This window comes from Gigantopelta aegis, chromosome 14 (assembly GCF_016097555.1).
Source record: "Gigantopelta aegis isolate Gae_Host chromosome 14, Gae_host_genome, whole genome shotgun sequence".
Classification (NCBI taxonomy): Eukaryota; Metazoa; Mollusca; class Gastropoda; order Neomphalida; family Peltospiridae; genus Gigantopelta; species Gigantopelta aegis.
Genome location: NC_054712.1, coordinates 5,456,808 through 5,473,392, shown reverse-complemented (window position 1 = coordinate 5,473,392; position 16,585 = coordinate 5,456,808). Strand labels below are relative to the sequence as shown.

Below are 16,585 nucleotides of genomic sequence, written 5' to 3'. Positions count from 1 at the left end.
AAGTGTCATAAAAGTTGAAAAATAAAAAACATCACATAATGAGATTTAAAAAACAAATACACATGTATTTGGAACATCACTGTAGTATAGAAGTACCACCTATAAAGTGTAAGTAGCATGGCCATTGTAAAACGAAAAAAGGAACCTGAATTTGTTTTACTGAAAAAGTTACTTAACATTATAAAAAATATCAAGTAAGTAGCTGCTAAACATTTATAAACAGGCTCAAAGTTAAGACCACAGGAAATTATCACATATTATTACTGTTTCTTAGAGTACTTATTTCCAACAAAGTATATAACTTGAAGTGTTCTACAGTTGTGAAGAACTGGACTTTTGATCTTTACTTTACATACATGTAATATCAGTGTCAATGGTGGTCATTCATTTTATGTTATTACAAGACTTATTTTTATTAATCTAATCATGCACCAGTGAGTTGCAAGCGTATTGATTAGTGAGTCGACTATTTTATAGTTCAGAGGAACTGGACATTTGGAGGGAAAGTGGTAGTCTTTATTTGTTGGTATTAATATATTTTGTTATAAGCTAATCATGCACCAGTGAGTGTTGTGTTATTCTTCAGAGGAACCAGGGAATGGGTATTTTCCCTCCATATGTATCTATTTTGTTTCAGTATTGCATGGGGCTGATATTTAATCCTTTAACAATATTTATTTCAGCAAGCATTAAAGAAACTGTTTCATAAAATGTTTTCCTTTGTATTTTGTTTTAACTCTAAATTTGAGCTAAAAATTATGTACTTAAAATATAATTTCCACGTAACTTTGAGGTAACCGATCAGGTAACCCACGGGTTACGCAAATATAATTCATGTAACCAAACAATTGGTTACCTAGCTAAAAATCACGTGAACAGACTTCCAGTTACTCCAGATTTCGAAATATTGTCCCCTGGGTTTGATGGTCCTGTATACATCTGTATGCAAGATATGGTCCAGACAAAAAAAGTTAACAGACGGACGAATGTACGACATACCATAATACGACCCATCATAGACGGGCATATAAAAAAGCCTGACAAAACAAATTTGAAAAATAACACAATATTTGGATTGCTTGGCCCTGAAAATATAGGTGCATACACCAAAATTAAATTCCTATCTCTATTATTAGCAGTAATGTAAGACATACAAAATTAGCTCGTCGACCATTTTGAAAAATGGCCTCCACAGGTCAAATCCGGTTGAGCTCCAGTTTTGAAATAAACTGTTATGGGTCATTGTAACTATATATGTGCCAAATTACATACTTGTATCACACAGTGCACAATTCAGCTCTAGATAGGGCTTATAAGCCTCTGGACTAATATGATCCGTTAATTAGGTCAAGCCTACATGTGGGTGTAATTTACAGTAGAAGTTTGCAGGTTTGCAGGTTACTTACCGCCAGTCTTTCACTCTTGGCAAGGGATGTAGATTTGTGCTCTCACGAAACAAATCTTCTAACTCCTTCACCACAGACTGACACCTAGTAACACAAACAAATACACTGAAATTAAATCTTAAAATACACAAGGGCTATTCAGCAATTACAAGTACTAGGGACTGTCCTCACTTAGAATATTTCTGTCTCTGTAAGGGGAGGGGGGGGCGGGGTAAAGCTTTATTTAATTTTACAGCCTGTAAAAGCCACTGAACATATGATATGTATGTAAATATAAAATAGACAAATCATTAAAAATTAAATAAAAAACATAAAATAAAGCTTTACAGTCTAGTCCTCAGTTTGCTTTCATGGTAAGATGTTTCTGACTCCCACCAACCTGGTTGGGACTTTAGTAATATAGGGACTGTCCTCAGTTTGCTTTCATGGTAAGATGTTTCTGACTCCCACCAACCTGGTTGGGACTTTAGTAATATAGGGACTGTCCTCAGTTTGCTTTCATGGTAAGATGTTTCTGACTCCCACCAACCTGGTTGGGACTTTAGTACTGTAGGGACTGTCCTCAGTTTGCTTTCATGGTAAGATGTTTCTGACTCCCACCAACCTGGTTGGGACTTTAGTAATATAGGGACTGTCCTCAGTTTGCTTTCATGGTAAGATGTTTCTGACTCCCACCAACCTGGTTGGGACTTTAGTACTATAGGGACTGTCCTCAGTTTGATTTCATGGTAAGATGTTTCTTACTAAAACAGCCTTTTTGATGCCAAAAATTAGATAATACATTTCTACATTTTCTTGTTTAGAAAATCAGTGTCTGTATATGTAGAAAACTTGAATAATTTTCTTGTTTAGAATATCAGTGTCTGTATATGTAGAAAAATTTGATCATTTATTTTTCCAAAACAATCGAGGATTTCTCAAATGTCACATGCACACAGCAGCAGATCATTGCGGTTGTTTTCCCGCATGAAAAGGTGAAGATCATTGGAAGAAGCTGTGATACAATTTCCATTGTTGGCTACTGCTCTTAATAAGTACCGAGTATATATATAGCATCTGTTAATGTATATGAACTGATGAGAATAGGTAATAACTGGAATATTCCAAAAACAAAATAATAATAATAATAATAATAAACAGTTCATATTTATTTCAGTGTTTCAATTAATTGAGAACAAATTAATCTGGGTGATTTTAGCATGGGTCCGTCCGATAATAAACATATTAAAATAATTGAAAATGTTGCGGCAAATTTTTTCCCTCTTCCTTCATGATCCACCAGTTAGGGTTAAACACATACACAAAAGGGCAAATATTTAAAAGGGCATCGTTATTCATAGCCGTAAAATACATGTAACTGGCCTTTTTGAGGTATCACAGCAAAGGCACATGGCAGTATGGCAAATGCTGTGCAGCTGTCGTGAATTTTGAAGCCTGATGTGATTGTTGCATTTATAATGACCACTTACACCAGTTAAAACTATATGTACATGTATCTTGGTCTGGATATATGCAAAGGCCGCCTAATATAAAATTGTCAATCTAAAAATTATTTTGAAAACTTAATTTTCACTATCAAGATAAACTTCGCATTTGACATATTGTTGATGTTTATCTTGATGGTTTACTTTCAACTGGGTGTTTGCTTAATTAGTTAAGTGAATTGTGGATATTGTGTGCGATGCTGTAAGGATTACTTCTCAATCAGGCTTTTTAGGACTGCTAGGATAGCACATATACCACGGCTATTGATATACCAGTCATTATGCATTGGCTGGAACAAGACAACACTGAAGAATATATATTAATTATATAATTTTACTTACCTTTCCTGTTGGTCAATGATACTTTTTAAATCTGTGACTGGATCTGAATAAAATTAGATTATGAAACATTAGAACATCACACCAGAACACATAGGTTTACAGAGGCAGATCCAGATACCAGGGAAAAATTCCTCTCTCCTCTCCCTCCCAATGTATTCAAGTGCCTCCGTTTTCTAGCTTATTAAGAAACATTTTTAAATTGGGTTGCCTTTTTCATGAGTCGGTTCATGTGCTCGGGTTTCAACCAAATACTAAATATAAAGTAAAATGAAGTCCCTTATAAAAAAAAAATTGACAGGCACCATGCACCAAAAATAAAATGTCCAGGCCCGATATCTAGGTTTAAAAAATGGACTGCTTTTTGCAGGCAGCTATACTTTTAGTGTTGTAGTCACTATATTTGGTTAATTGACCCCTCCGTATGGCGTGATTGACAACCGCGCTGAACCAATCATGTTTCGCGGTTCAAAAACCGCGGGCCCAAATTTGCTTGGACGCCATTAGGTTAGACAACATAATTGTTTTCGATGTGTAACTTTTTTGTATAGTTAGCATTAAAATTAGTTAAAATAATTGTCTCCTCCAACTGAATGATAATCATAGTAAACATATACTTCTGCTGACAAGTGTTAACAGCGATGACAACTATGTGGAGCCTACGATTGACGTAAAATCAGTGTTTTCCTGTGAAACCGTCACATGGTATTGAAAGTGAAGTTTTGCCGAAATCCATCAAAATTCAACTGATATATAAATTCTACGAAGGTAAGAGTTTAAGAATCACTTTCCCGCCAATGTAATGGAATTTACTGACTCGTTTAATCAGTCTTCGATGTATATATTGTCGTTAAACAATACACAGTCAGACGAATGGCCAAAATAAAAGTTTTGGCAAGACTTCCGATCGTTCCAGCATTTAGTTAATTTAGGCGTAAGTTAGGTTTAGGGTTAGTGATACAGTCAAATCCACTTAATTGGATGTCGGATTATTGTATATTTCGGATATTTGAATATGTTTGTCCTGCACGGAACCATTTGCCATTATGACAATACAAAATCCAACGGTTAATTGGATGTGTTTTTTAACGTGTTTTCGGATATTTGAATATAAAATTATCCTTGACGATTGGCAATTGCACGTAAAACATAGGAAAGTTTGTGTTACTTGATGTGTTTTTGTAAAATTTATGATCGTACGTAATACCATACGTACATGCAGAAATTTTAATTTCATTTAATTTCATTGTTTAAAAAAAAGAAAAAGAAAAAGACAAACTTGTTTTCTTGTTTCTTAAATTATTTTGGATGACTCGTTATTAATCAATACATTTTCTAATTACATCGTAATTAATCCATGAACTCTGAGATTCATCTCAAATGTGACCCAATGGCCGAGACAATGCAGGACAATCAAGGATCAAAGTTGGTCATTCCCACCTTGTTGGCGGCCACGTGCGTTTCGTAAGCAGGCATCCCTTAGTCTCATGTCGGCCACTGTTGAAGCAGTGTATGTTTAATCCATAAATAAACACTTGTCAGATATTTTTCTCTATGAATTGTCGGTGACAGTAACAAACAAAAGCCGTTTGCTACTAGTGTTTTTCCTTCTGTTACATTGAATAACGGCCTTTCACTTATTTGACTTTGGCCAGTCTAGTTTACCTGTCAAATCAGTTACAAATGCACACAGATAATAGATAGACGTCCTGGTAAAATACAGAACATGGAAATGACTACTTATTCAAGATCATATTGGGTGGTGGGGGTGGGGTCTTGTTGCACTTGATTTACAAATGTACAAAGAAGTTAATAACGGCCGTTTAATGTACAAAGAAGTTAATAACGGCCGTTTAATTATCAAGAAGTTAACAACGGTCTTTTAATTATTTGACTGTGGCCAGTCTGATTGAGCTTCCGGTGGTTTTATCTGGGTCATTAGATGTTTAGTCACTTCTACTTCTAGGCGTACAAACGGCATTAACTGTTGCCTCTTGTATTTATCAAGTTTATAGACAAACTTGATAATGACAACAGAGTCACAATATGGAACTTGGAATCGGTATTTTATTAACACAAAATACTTACCGGTTTTTGACGAAAATTCCACACGTCATGAGGCCCAAATTGGGAGAATCGTAATTAGGGTTTGCATAAATCAACAAGAGGTCTTAATTGGGTATATCGTATGTCGAAACTGTACCTTCGGTTTATTGAATATGCCGCTTATTTGAATATATTTTTGTTGCACGAGGCACATCCAAATAAGCGGATTTGACTGTAGTATTAACAAGCATGCTGGAACGTTTGGAAGTCTTAGCATTTTTTCTTTTTGTTTGCATGTGTGTAGGCGTGAGTCTGTGTATGTGATTTTGTGTGTGTGTGTGGGGGGGGGGGGGGGGGAGTGAGGGAGTAACCTATATGGTTGTGAGCTTTAGGGGGATAAGGAAGTATTGTCTGGAAAGTTATAAATTAGGCAAATTTTATGTAGGGACCCAGAAATGTTTTGAAGCAAAACAAAAAGAAAAAAAAGAATTGTGATTTTTTGCAATCGGAACAGATCTGCCGGTTACTGTTTCTCGGTTTGATTCGATTTAAGCCAGTGCATCACGACTAGTATATCAAAGGCTGTGGTATGTGTTATTCTGTCTGTTGTGTGGTGTATATATATAAAAGATATCTGGCTACTAATGTAGCAGGTTTGCACTCTAAACTATACATGTCAAAAGTACAAAATGTTTGACATCCAATAGCTGATGATTAATAATTCAATGTGCTCTAGTGGTGTCTTTAAACAAAACAAACTTTAACTTATCCATTAGTCCCCCTCCACCCCACCCCTTAATTAAAACAACACAATTTTACCATAATATATATTAAAACAATTCCTCACCTAACAGCAGATCAATTACCAATCTTGGGTAATTTATAATAAATACTGGTAAGACATTTCATTATTCCTTTATTGTTATTCTTAGAATTTTCAACTTAATGGTTTCTGCCAGAGGCTACTAAGGTTAAACTTATGTACCCTAAAATCATGGAAATTAATAGATATATTTTTTAATGTTCAGATAAATGATAGTAAAAGAACTGCTGTTTATAAATGGTCATGTGCTTGAAATGTAATGTCCTAACCCTAATTTCAAAACATTTCAAACCCATAACCACCTAGATGAGGCACTTACATTTGTTTTGTTTTTATTACCTACCCTAAATATGATTTTCTTTTGGAGACAGTAGTTTTGTTTTTCATCATTATTTTATACCCAAAATTTTAGCAAAGCATAGGCATTTTTCTTCTTCCACATCTTATATGTAGCTTTGTGCAACTTTCTAATAGAAATCAAATAACATCATCAAAGTTAAATACCGTGTTCACTACTTTTCTTAATTTACTGCTATACTTTTTAATTTTATACTTTATTTAGTTACATTGATTTTGTTTCCTGTTAAAAAAATGTTTTCCTAAAATTAAATTAAAACTTTAAATTAATACAACGATATGTAATTAAGTTACATACCTATGTACTTCTTCAAATGGATGTGAAATACTTAACATGTTTGTTTTTATATATTTCAGCAATTGGACCAATGGATGTGGAGTCATTGCTTAGATATCGAAAATGAGATTCTGAAGACAAACTATTAAACAAATTACATTGCATCTTGATATTGAGAACTGAATGATAGAAATAATAGAACAGTTTCAACTGATATGTGAAAGAAAAACTGGGGCAGGGGATGAAATTGCTGCTGAAAATGAAACACTTTCAACAATTTCATTTAATACAATATTTTTTTGTTTTTTTGTTTGACTTATTGCTGCTAAGGAGTAGTTCAGACTTGCAAGACTTGGGATACAGTTTGACACCACCCATCAAATGGTAATCCTTAATTGCTCAGTTGACTGTACAAGTTTCGAGGATAATGATTTGGAGATGGATGCCACAGAAAGATACATTTTTTAATAAATATATTTACCTGTACCAGATTGCATGGGGATTAATATGTAAAGACCCTCTTTTTGAGAAAAAAGAAAATGTTAGGAAGTATTCTCATAATAAATATTAAACAAATTGTGCGAACTGCAATCTGTGGTTTAGTTTTATGTATGTATATATATATATATATATATATATATATATATATATATATATATATATATATATATATATATATATATATATATTGCCTCTTTTTTTTAATATATACTCTTCAAAAAAAGAAACGCAAAAGCGTACAAATGGGTTATAACTCCGATTTTATGTTTCCTACCGGTTCATGCTTTGTGAATATAAGGTCATTGCATGTCCCAAACACATTCCCACGGTTACATTCGATAAAACGCAGCTACTGTACAATAAAGTTCCAAAATGTGAATATTCGCGAAAACGCAGCCACGTGCAAACCATGTCACCACTGCACGTGCGTTGTCTGCACGTGCAACATGAACACCGACAGTATAAAAGTGCAGGGTGTTCGCTTGCCTAGCCTCTGTATCTGGCCGACAGTTGACAATCCAGGACATGCCACGTCTCAGTGAACCGCAGAGAAACAATGCCATCGGCCGACTAGACGCAGGCGAATCCAGAACGGCCGTTGCCAGGGCATTCCATGTGTCCCCAAGCACCATCTCCAGACTGTGGGACCGTTACCAGCAACATGGATCAACACGTGACCTCCCTAGATCCGGTCGACCACGGGTCACTACCCCCGTACAGGACCGCTACATCCGGGTACGCCACCTTCGGGAACGATTGACTACTGCCACCTCCAAAGCCGCAGCAATACCAGGTTTGCGCAGGATATCCGACCAGACCGTACGGAACCGCCTACGTGAGGTAGGAATTCGTGCCAGACGTCCAGTTCGAGGTGTCATCTTAACACCACAACACCGTCGACTCCGACTGCAGTGGTGCCAGATTCATCGACAATGGCCTCAACTGCGATGGAGACAGGTGTGGTTCAGTGACGAGTCCCGATTTCTGCTCCGACATCATGATGGAAGATGTCGCGTGTATAGGCGTCGTGGTGAACGTTATGCGGCAAACTGCGTGCAGGAAGTGGACAGATTCGGCAGGGGTAGTGTCATGGTGTGGGCAGCCATCTCACACACTGGCAGAACTGACCTGGTCCACGTGCAGGGCAACCTGAATGCACAGGGCTACATTGACCAGATCCTCCGGCCACACATCGTTCCAGTTATGGCCAACGCCAACGCAGTGTTCCAACATGACAACGCCAGGCCTCACACAGCACGTCTCACAACGGCTTTCCTACAGAACAACAACATTAATGTCCTTCCTTGGCCATCGATATCACCGGATTTGAACCCAATTGAGCATCTATGGGACGAGTTGGACCGACGCCTCCGACAGCGACAACCACAGCCCCAGACCCTGCCCGAGCTGGCAGCAGCCTTGCAGGCCGAGTGGGCCACCATCCCCCGGGACGTCATCCGTACTCTGGTTGCTTCAATGGGCAGGCGGTGCCAGGCAGTTGTCAACACACGCGGAGGCCACACCCGGTATTGACTCCAGATGACCTTGACCTTGGTGGTGTGTCCTATCACTTACTCACAATGGACTAGAGTGAATTGTGAACAATCCTGCAACATTTGGTAATTATCAGACTCACCATTCAATAATTAAATCAATTCTCCAAATGTTACGACAATGTGGTTTTGCGTTTCTTCTTTTGAAGAGTATATATATATATATATATACATTTTTTTAATTAAATTTTTATTTTGTATTATTAGTATTGTTCTGTAGGCATGGGTTGTCTTATAATATTTATTACTATTTTTTATCTGCCTATGCCTCTAGAACAGATAAAGCTTTTTGAGTACATTTTGTGTGACAGTAGGATAACTAATGGGCGGGTTGTGTGAGATGGGGGGGGGGGGGGGGGCACACAAACTTCAAGTTTGATTCCCAACAGTTGTTGCCACAACACATGAGTTTATAATTTATTTAAATACTGTTGTACTGGCTTAATTGGCAAATATGTTGCAGACTGTCCAGCTATCCTACTTTTTGGTCTTTGTCCTATTTATCCTACTTTTTCTTCAGAATACTTAGTTTTTCATACTTTTTTGTTTGAAAATGCCACGAATTGCTGTTAAAGTGTGCATATTCCTTGTATTATTATAAAAGTCATCAGTTATGGGAATTATTTTAATTTTTCTTGGCAGCGAGATATATCTCCCAATTTGTGGCACCATATAATCTCAACATATTAAAATTACACCCTCCAAGCCAACATATTTTCCAATGATTAATATGATTATAATGTACAATATGTATGTATGACTTCAGAATCTATAATACATGGAAAACTTAAATTAACCATGTTAACTCTGTTTTACTGTGCATCAGCATTCCTATGCATGTAAATATGTATATTGATTAATATAGTGTACAGTAATTTGAAATAACTATAACGTGACCGTTACATAAGATTCACATTATTTTTGATAGAACACAAAATACATGTACAAACTAAGCACCACATAAAAAGGTGTTTTGCGCTTGAATAATGTCGCTACGTACTGTTTCAGTCCTACTTTTGTTCTACGTTTCCCTACTTTTGTCCTACATTTTCTATATTTTCATTCCTAATTGTGTCCAACTTTTTCAAAATGGTGTGCTGGACAGCCTGATTTTAAAAAGAAGGGATGGGGCACCCAAACGTAAACAGCCCTAATATGTCTTGTCAGAACAGAGACGGGTCAATATGTCCCCACCAATTACCCACCCTCTGGCTACGCCAGTTGTGATTTTAAATTCTTTTTTTTTTAATTTCGTGTATGGCTTTGGTTTCATAATAGGGCAAGTGCCGTATATCGGTTGATTCAAGCAGTGCAGCTATGTAAGAATACACCCCCATAAACATCGCAATCCCACAATCTAAACCACTGCCTGCATAATTTTGGCACAGGCGACTGTATCCTGCTATAGTTTTGTAACCTTTCGTGCATAAAATTATGGTACACTGATAACATTCCCACACTCCTTGTATTTTAATGTTACTGCTTACGTCCCTCCCTTTTGTTTTTTTAAACAAAACATTTAACGCAACCCGACCAAAAATAAAGACGCCACGGTTTTAAACGGGTCGAGGCCGGGTCGTCGCCACGCATTGTATTCTCTTGTTCCTCAGCTTATCGGGATTCCATTAATATAAAAGTCGAACAACAACAACAACAAAAATTAAGATGAAAAAGAAGAAGAAAAAAGAAACAAACAAGACATTTTAATTTATCAGTTCTGACAAGAAAAACGAGCATAGGGTGTTATATTCTTTTGGTTGCATTCGACGTTCACTTCCGGGTTCTTGTGCTTCGATAAAATTTACTTAAGTAAAAATGGTTTCATCGATTTAAATCACGTTGTCATCGTAAATGTACCCTGTAGTGAAATACTTGAATGTCTCCTCTTGTCGGCTTTTTATTTAAACGATATTTGTAAATAAATTAAGGCAAAAACGTAATCGGCAGATCGGTTGATTTTGCTATCGACCTATGCAAATTGGCAGCCATTATTGAAAGTTTGTCTAACCTTGCATCACGTGTCATGGTGGGCGTGGTTAACTCGTCATACGGAGGGGTCAATTATACACACGGTTATTTCAGGATCAATATCAACAACAAACCAGAACAATATGTAGTACCTGGTCCATCCAAGCGGGGAATCTTCACATCTGCACCACTAGTCCCCGGATGATTAACACGTTTCATTCTGATGGACTAGTCCTGCAAGCAAAAAATAAAATTTTGTTTCGAGATACATGTATTTTATTGATCAGAAAAAGTAAAAAGGATTACACAACAAGCAGAGCCTATATAAGTGCTCTCATAAACAAGATGGACATCAGGCAATAATCAATATTCATAATCATATATAAAACATAATAACATAATGTTCTATGGCATAAAGTATTTAACATAATTAATATTTATTAATATATACATGTATTGTCAGAAGATATTTTGTTCAATTGAAGGTTATTACCCATGTGGCATGTTTAACTCATTTGTTTGTTTCATGTCACCGCTAATCCTTCAGTGGAGTACTATGACCGTTGATTACAGCTGAATAAGATCATGAGTCAATAAATAATCCTAACACGGGGCATCTTTAATGACCGCCGCCTTCAGAAATTCATGTTTATTTACCAATCATGTCTGGCTAGAAACAATCAGACACCTAACATAACACCTCATTTGTTTTGTTTCTCGAGACTCAATAGAGTGACCATACATACAGATTACATTATGTACAGCCAATGGGAAGTCGTCTACTGTTCAGTGAGGATGCTGAGAACCAATCAAACTACACCACCAGTAACTGCGTGTCACAGAAGTTATTGAGTGTCCGTTTGTTTTTCGATTACGATCAGAGAATTACAATGGAACTTTGCTTTGACGGAAAATAAACTCAAAGCTACAGACATAGCCATATAAACACATTTAATTTATAATTTTTAAGATGATTGAAAAAGTAAAGACAACCAGGGTTAAAAAATAACCCCAAAAACGTCTTCACAAAGATCATCTGGTGACCGTTATAGCTGGTTCAACCTGTGATTTAGGGTGAAAACTAGTGACTGCTGGCTGATATGGACAGGTGACCATTATGTACAGGTCAAATAAGGAAGGAAATGCATTGGGGGGATTTATAGTGGCCGTGTATTTTTCCCAATTTTGACCATAAAAGAACATTCATGCGCTGCACTCGTGGTCACTTTATTTACTCCAGCCAAATTGCTTACCGCAATGCCAAATAGTCCCTAAATAAACATGCCGTAACCCCCGCATAAATGCAATTAAATTCCAAGGAATTTAATATGAGGTTATTAAAATATTGCTAAACAAAAGTATATTTTCTAGGCTGCCGGACTAGTAGAAATTCTGGCGGGCTAGTACATATTACTATTAGTTGGTTCTGGTCCAGCGGGCTAATGAAATATTTTCCATTTCTGAAGCACTGAAAATTTTACTTTCAAAATGTTCATGTGTTGTCATGGGGCGGAAATTAGCGTTTGCCGAATTTGTCGCATACACTTACGCCTGACGTCGGTGAACTTCAAAAGAACATTGATTAATAATTAACAGTGATTATATAGTGATAGTCGTAAAGTTAATCAGTGAGAATGGTTAGTAATTAATTATTAATGAGCAGTTAAAACTTCAAAATGACAGTGATTAAATTAATATTTGTATGATGATTATTAGTGGTAAACTTGTTAATAGGGCTATAATGAAAAGTAAGGATGGTTAGTATAATCATAAATGACAGCGAAACATGAACAGATATTAATTTTATTGTAGACTATGTTTCCCCCAGGATTTTTGTTCAGAGGGTTGGCAAAATAGTTTGACGTTAACTGAGCCCCCAAAGGGTGCGAAAATGCTAGGGGAGTTCGGGGACATGCTCCTCAGTAATGTTTTTTTTAATTTTCAGTTGTTTTTAGATGCATTATGGAATACATGAGGGTGTCATGTACACTTATAGAAGGAGATATTTTAAGATAGATTTTAATAATAATGTTTATTATTATTAAATATTTGCATAATGTCAATAATTTGAAAAAGAAGTATAAAAGTATTAAACTATAAGCACAAACAGATAATACATATTACTGAATTACTGATTGTAATATGTATTATCTGTTATCTATCTATTTATCTAAAAGTAAAACCCAGGTCTTCTAGAATTTAAAAAAAATCCACTAACCATGGGATTGGTGATTTTAAATATTAATTATCCATGACTGAATATTCATTAGCCCTACTTCTGTATGTATATCAGGGGTTCTAGAATTTAAAAATAAAAAGACTTCCCATACTGACCAGTGGATAAAACATTTACTGATCATGACAAAGAATTCACCTGCTAAAGTGACTGATAAAACAAATAAAAGAAAGTGATTTTTTTAATATATATACAGTATATGTAGGTACATTTTTAAATTTGTGTTAATTCATCATATAATGCACTTAAAAATTAGTTCTTTCAAGTCTTGCAAATTTAATTATGTAATGTTTAAATATAATTTTAAAAACAACAACACAAAAACAAAAACAGACTAAACAAAAAAAAACATTTGGAAGTTCATAAAATAATATGGTTATGTGCAATCTTTAAAAAAAAAAACCCTCATTTTGTTATGCCTGCACTGTTAGAGTAACAACTGTTTGGGTACCAGTCACTTAGTAGTTAAAGGTTGGACTATACCAATTAAAATCCCTAAGGCGACCATGTTAACGTTTGTGTTTAAAAACACCATATGCGATATATCAACCAAACTATGACCGATAAATATCAGTACTACAACCCCTACCTCAAAGTATTCATGGCTCATTTTCGGTATAACCAGATGTTTTTACAACACCCCTAGTTTTGCACAAAATTTGAGTACTTTTTTTCACCGTACATGTACCCCATACATGTTCCAAGCACAAGGCTACTTGACAGTGGTACTAGATGAATTAAAATTGTATACATTTTTAGCCCAGATGAAACTAGTTTTTTTTTTACAACCAACACACTCACATTTATAACCAATCACAGGGCTTGTGGTGTTAACTTCTCTATGAAAAGTTCGGTGCACCTCAAATTTCGACCCAGCCGGAAATTAATTGGTTTAGTGCTACCTAAAGCAAATTAAAATAAAATTACAGCTGTAAGTATATATTCATTTCAGGGATGGGCATAGATTACTGGTGACCATATATTCATTAGTGAACTGTTGCATGTGAAAGGAAATCGAAAGTATTGACTTGTAGATCCGTTTTCCTTTTTACATATGATCGATGTTGGTTGGTTGGGTTTTTTCATTCGATCATCATCATGATCATGATGATGGTTTATTTGTTTTCCCCTCGCTGGCCACTGGGCTCTAACAATGTACATATTTGTGAAATACTAGTATATTTATGACTACTAGCATTTGCATTTTTTTTTTTTTTTTTTTAAATATAAGGCCAAACAAAAAAATAGGTGTGTTTCCGATTGCATCCCCCAAAAAATTAGGGTAGGTAGGTAGGGTTGGGTTTTTTTGTTTTAAATTGAATACTATCATAATAATAATATTATTATTATTATTATTTATCATCATTATCATTATTGTCGTAGTCGTAGTCGTAGTAGTATTGGTATGCACTGTTTGTGTATTTCCTTAATAATAAGACAACCGGCCTCGGTGGCGTCGTGGCAGGCCATCGGTCTACAGGCTGGTAGGTACTGGGTTCGGATCCCAGTCGAGGCATGGGATTTTTAATCCAGATACAGACTCCAAACCCTGAGTGAGTGCTCCGCAAGACTCAATGGGTAGGTGTAAACCACTTGCACCGACCAGTGATCCATAACTGGTTCAACAAAGGCCATGGTTTGTGCTATCCTGCCTGTGGGAAGCGCAAATAAAAGATCTCTTGCTGCTAATCGAAAGAGTAGCCCATGTAGTGGCGACAGTGGGTTTCCTCTCAAAATCTGTGTGGTCCTTAACCATATGTCTGACGCCATATAACCGTAAATAAAATGTGTTGAGTGCGTCGTTAAATAAAAAAAAAAAATCTTTCTTTCTAATAAGACCTGTTGATTTAAGTGAAGACGAGAATTAAGCTGAATTGATACGATTATATTTAATCAAAATAACCTGTACCAAGGCTATGTTCGTACATTCGGTTACTTCTGTGACCGACTAAGCTGTTCGGTGGTAGCTAATCAGGGGAAGGAACTATATTACAAAAGCTTTTCCACAATTTCTCGATGTTTTTCGGAAGGGAATTACATGTGCAAAATGTATCGTATAATAGTACGTAAACAATGTGCAAGGAAGGAAATACTCTTGTTTGGTGATGTTGTCCTCTTTTATTTTTACTTCTTTTTTTTCTTTTTTTCTTTTTATTTTTTATTTTTTTTATTTTTTTCAGTTTAAGAGGAAAAAAATTAGGGTCGGGGGTATAAAACTAGGGACGGTCGGTCGACCGAAAACACACTTTTTTTTTTTTTGGCCTAACATCAGCGAATTAATCACAGAAGTGAACTCGTTCCTTTTTTTAATGGTTACAATTTTTACGGTCCCGGTAAAGAAATTCACAGGGTTGGTGCAGGGTCCTTCCGGCCCCTAGGGGAAACACTTATTTATTATCACTTTGCATGGTGACATTTACATTTTAACAATTAAGGTATGTTAATTTCCGAGGACAGGAATGGAAATTTTCAGGGGAGCTTTTTTTAGCTCCTGAAGATTTTACAAATGGCAGTAACTAATATTGCACAAAGAATGGTTATAGAGTTTATAAAGGATTGATTATGCGAAAATAATAACAAAAACAAACCAAATCGCTGTCATATCCCTAAAGATTGTTCCCTTTTTATTTTATATTTCAACAAAATTTATACTAAAAATGCTACAATGTAAAAAACTTTAATTTTTTTTACAAATTTTGAAGGGTCTTCGTTCACTTGACAACAATGTCAGTAAGACAAGTAAAACAAATTGACCGAATACTACACGGGACATGTCGAACCATGCATGCACGTGCAAATTGAATTTCACGTTGTCGACGATTAACAGTGCAAAAATAATCGATAAAATTCATGAATCCTGATAATACAGCTCAAGGCTAATACTACCTATATAATTTCATTACACAATGAATTCTTTAATACAACAAATACTATATGTACAAATCGGAAGTTTCTTTTTTTGTTCAGTATATATGAGTGGCTGTTATCTTATTGGTATAGTTTCAAAATGTATATTCAATACATTTTTAACCACGTTGTAAGTTGTATGGTGAATGGTATCCCACAGACATATTAATCATATCATATTCAAAAGAAAACAATTCATAAAAGTCTTCAAACTAGGTTATTTACTGCTCTGGTGCTATATGCAGTTAACTTTGACATCATTAGTAGCAATCAGTATCTGTAATGTTAATTTCATTGGACAGTTTGGATATTGACATATCGGTCATTATTACATGTGTGATTGGTGTTCATCAATTTCTTTTAATCATACTCTTGTGATAATGACACTGAAGGCAATCTACATGTGGGCCATTCCATGGTAATGATTTAAGCCAAGATGTGACATTCTGACTCTTATGATCTCCTTCAGTAAAAGTCCTTTTAAAATGGAGATGAAGTTTTATTATTTATAACACTCATAGTAGTATGAGCATGTCAGGCATAATTTAGTTTTTTGTAAAAAAATTGACTTAGAAAGTGAAAAGTAAAATATGCCAGGACGTGACAAAAATGGACATCACTTTTTTAACACTGCAGTCAATTCCAAAACTCTGCTCTCCTGGTAGAATGTTTGCTTATTGAAATACAC

General features: G+C 35.6%; 1 protein-coding gene across 3 annotated transcripts in view; it reads right to left on the bottom strand.

The window, feature by feature from the left end:
- LOC121388573 overlaps window positions 1–16,585 on the bottom strand; it is a 168,686-nt gene that overhangs the window by 146,033 nt on the left and 6,068 nt on the right. For all 3 annotated transcript variants that reach the window (XM_041519963.1, XM_041519962.1, XM_041519961.1), the window contains exons 2-4: window positions 10,907–10,988; window positions 3,233–3,275; window positions 1,407–1,490 (exon numbers count right to left, since the gene is read on the bottom strand). In XM_041519963.1, the coding sequence (XP_041375897.1) occupies window positions 1,407–1,490; window positions 3,233–3,275; window positions 10,907–10,973 (194 nt within the window). In that variant the 5' untranslated portion in view covers window positions 10,974–10,988. The remainder of the gene's footprint in view (window positions 1–1,406; window positions 1,491–3,232; window positions 3,276–10,906; window positions 10,989–16,585) is intronic.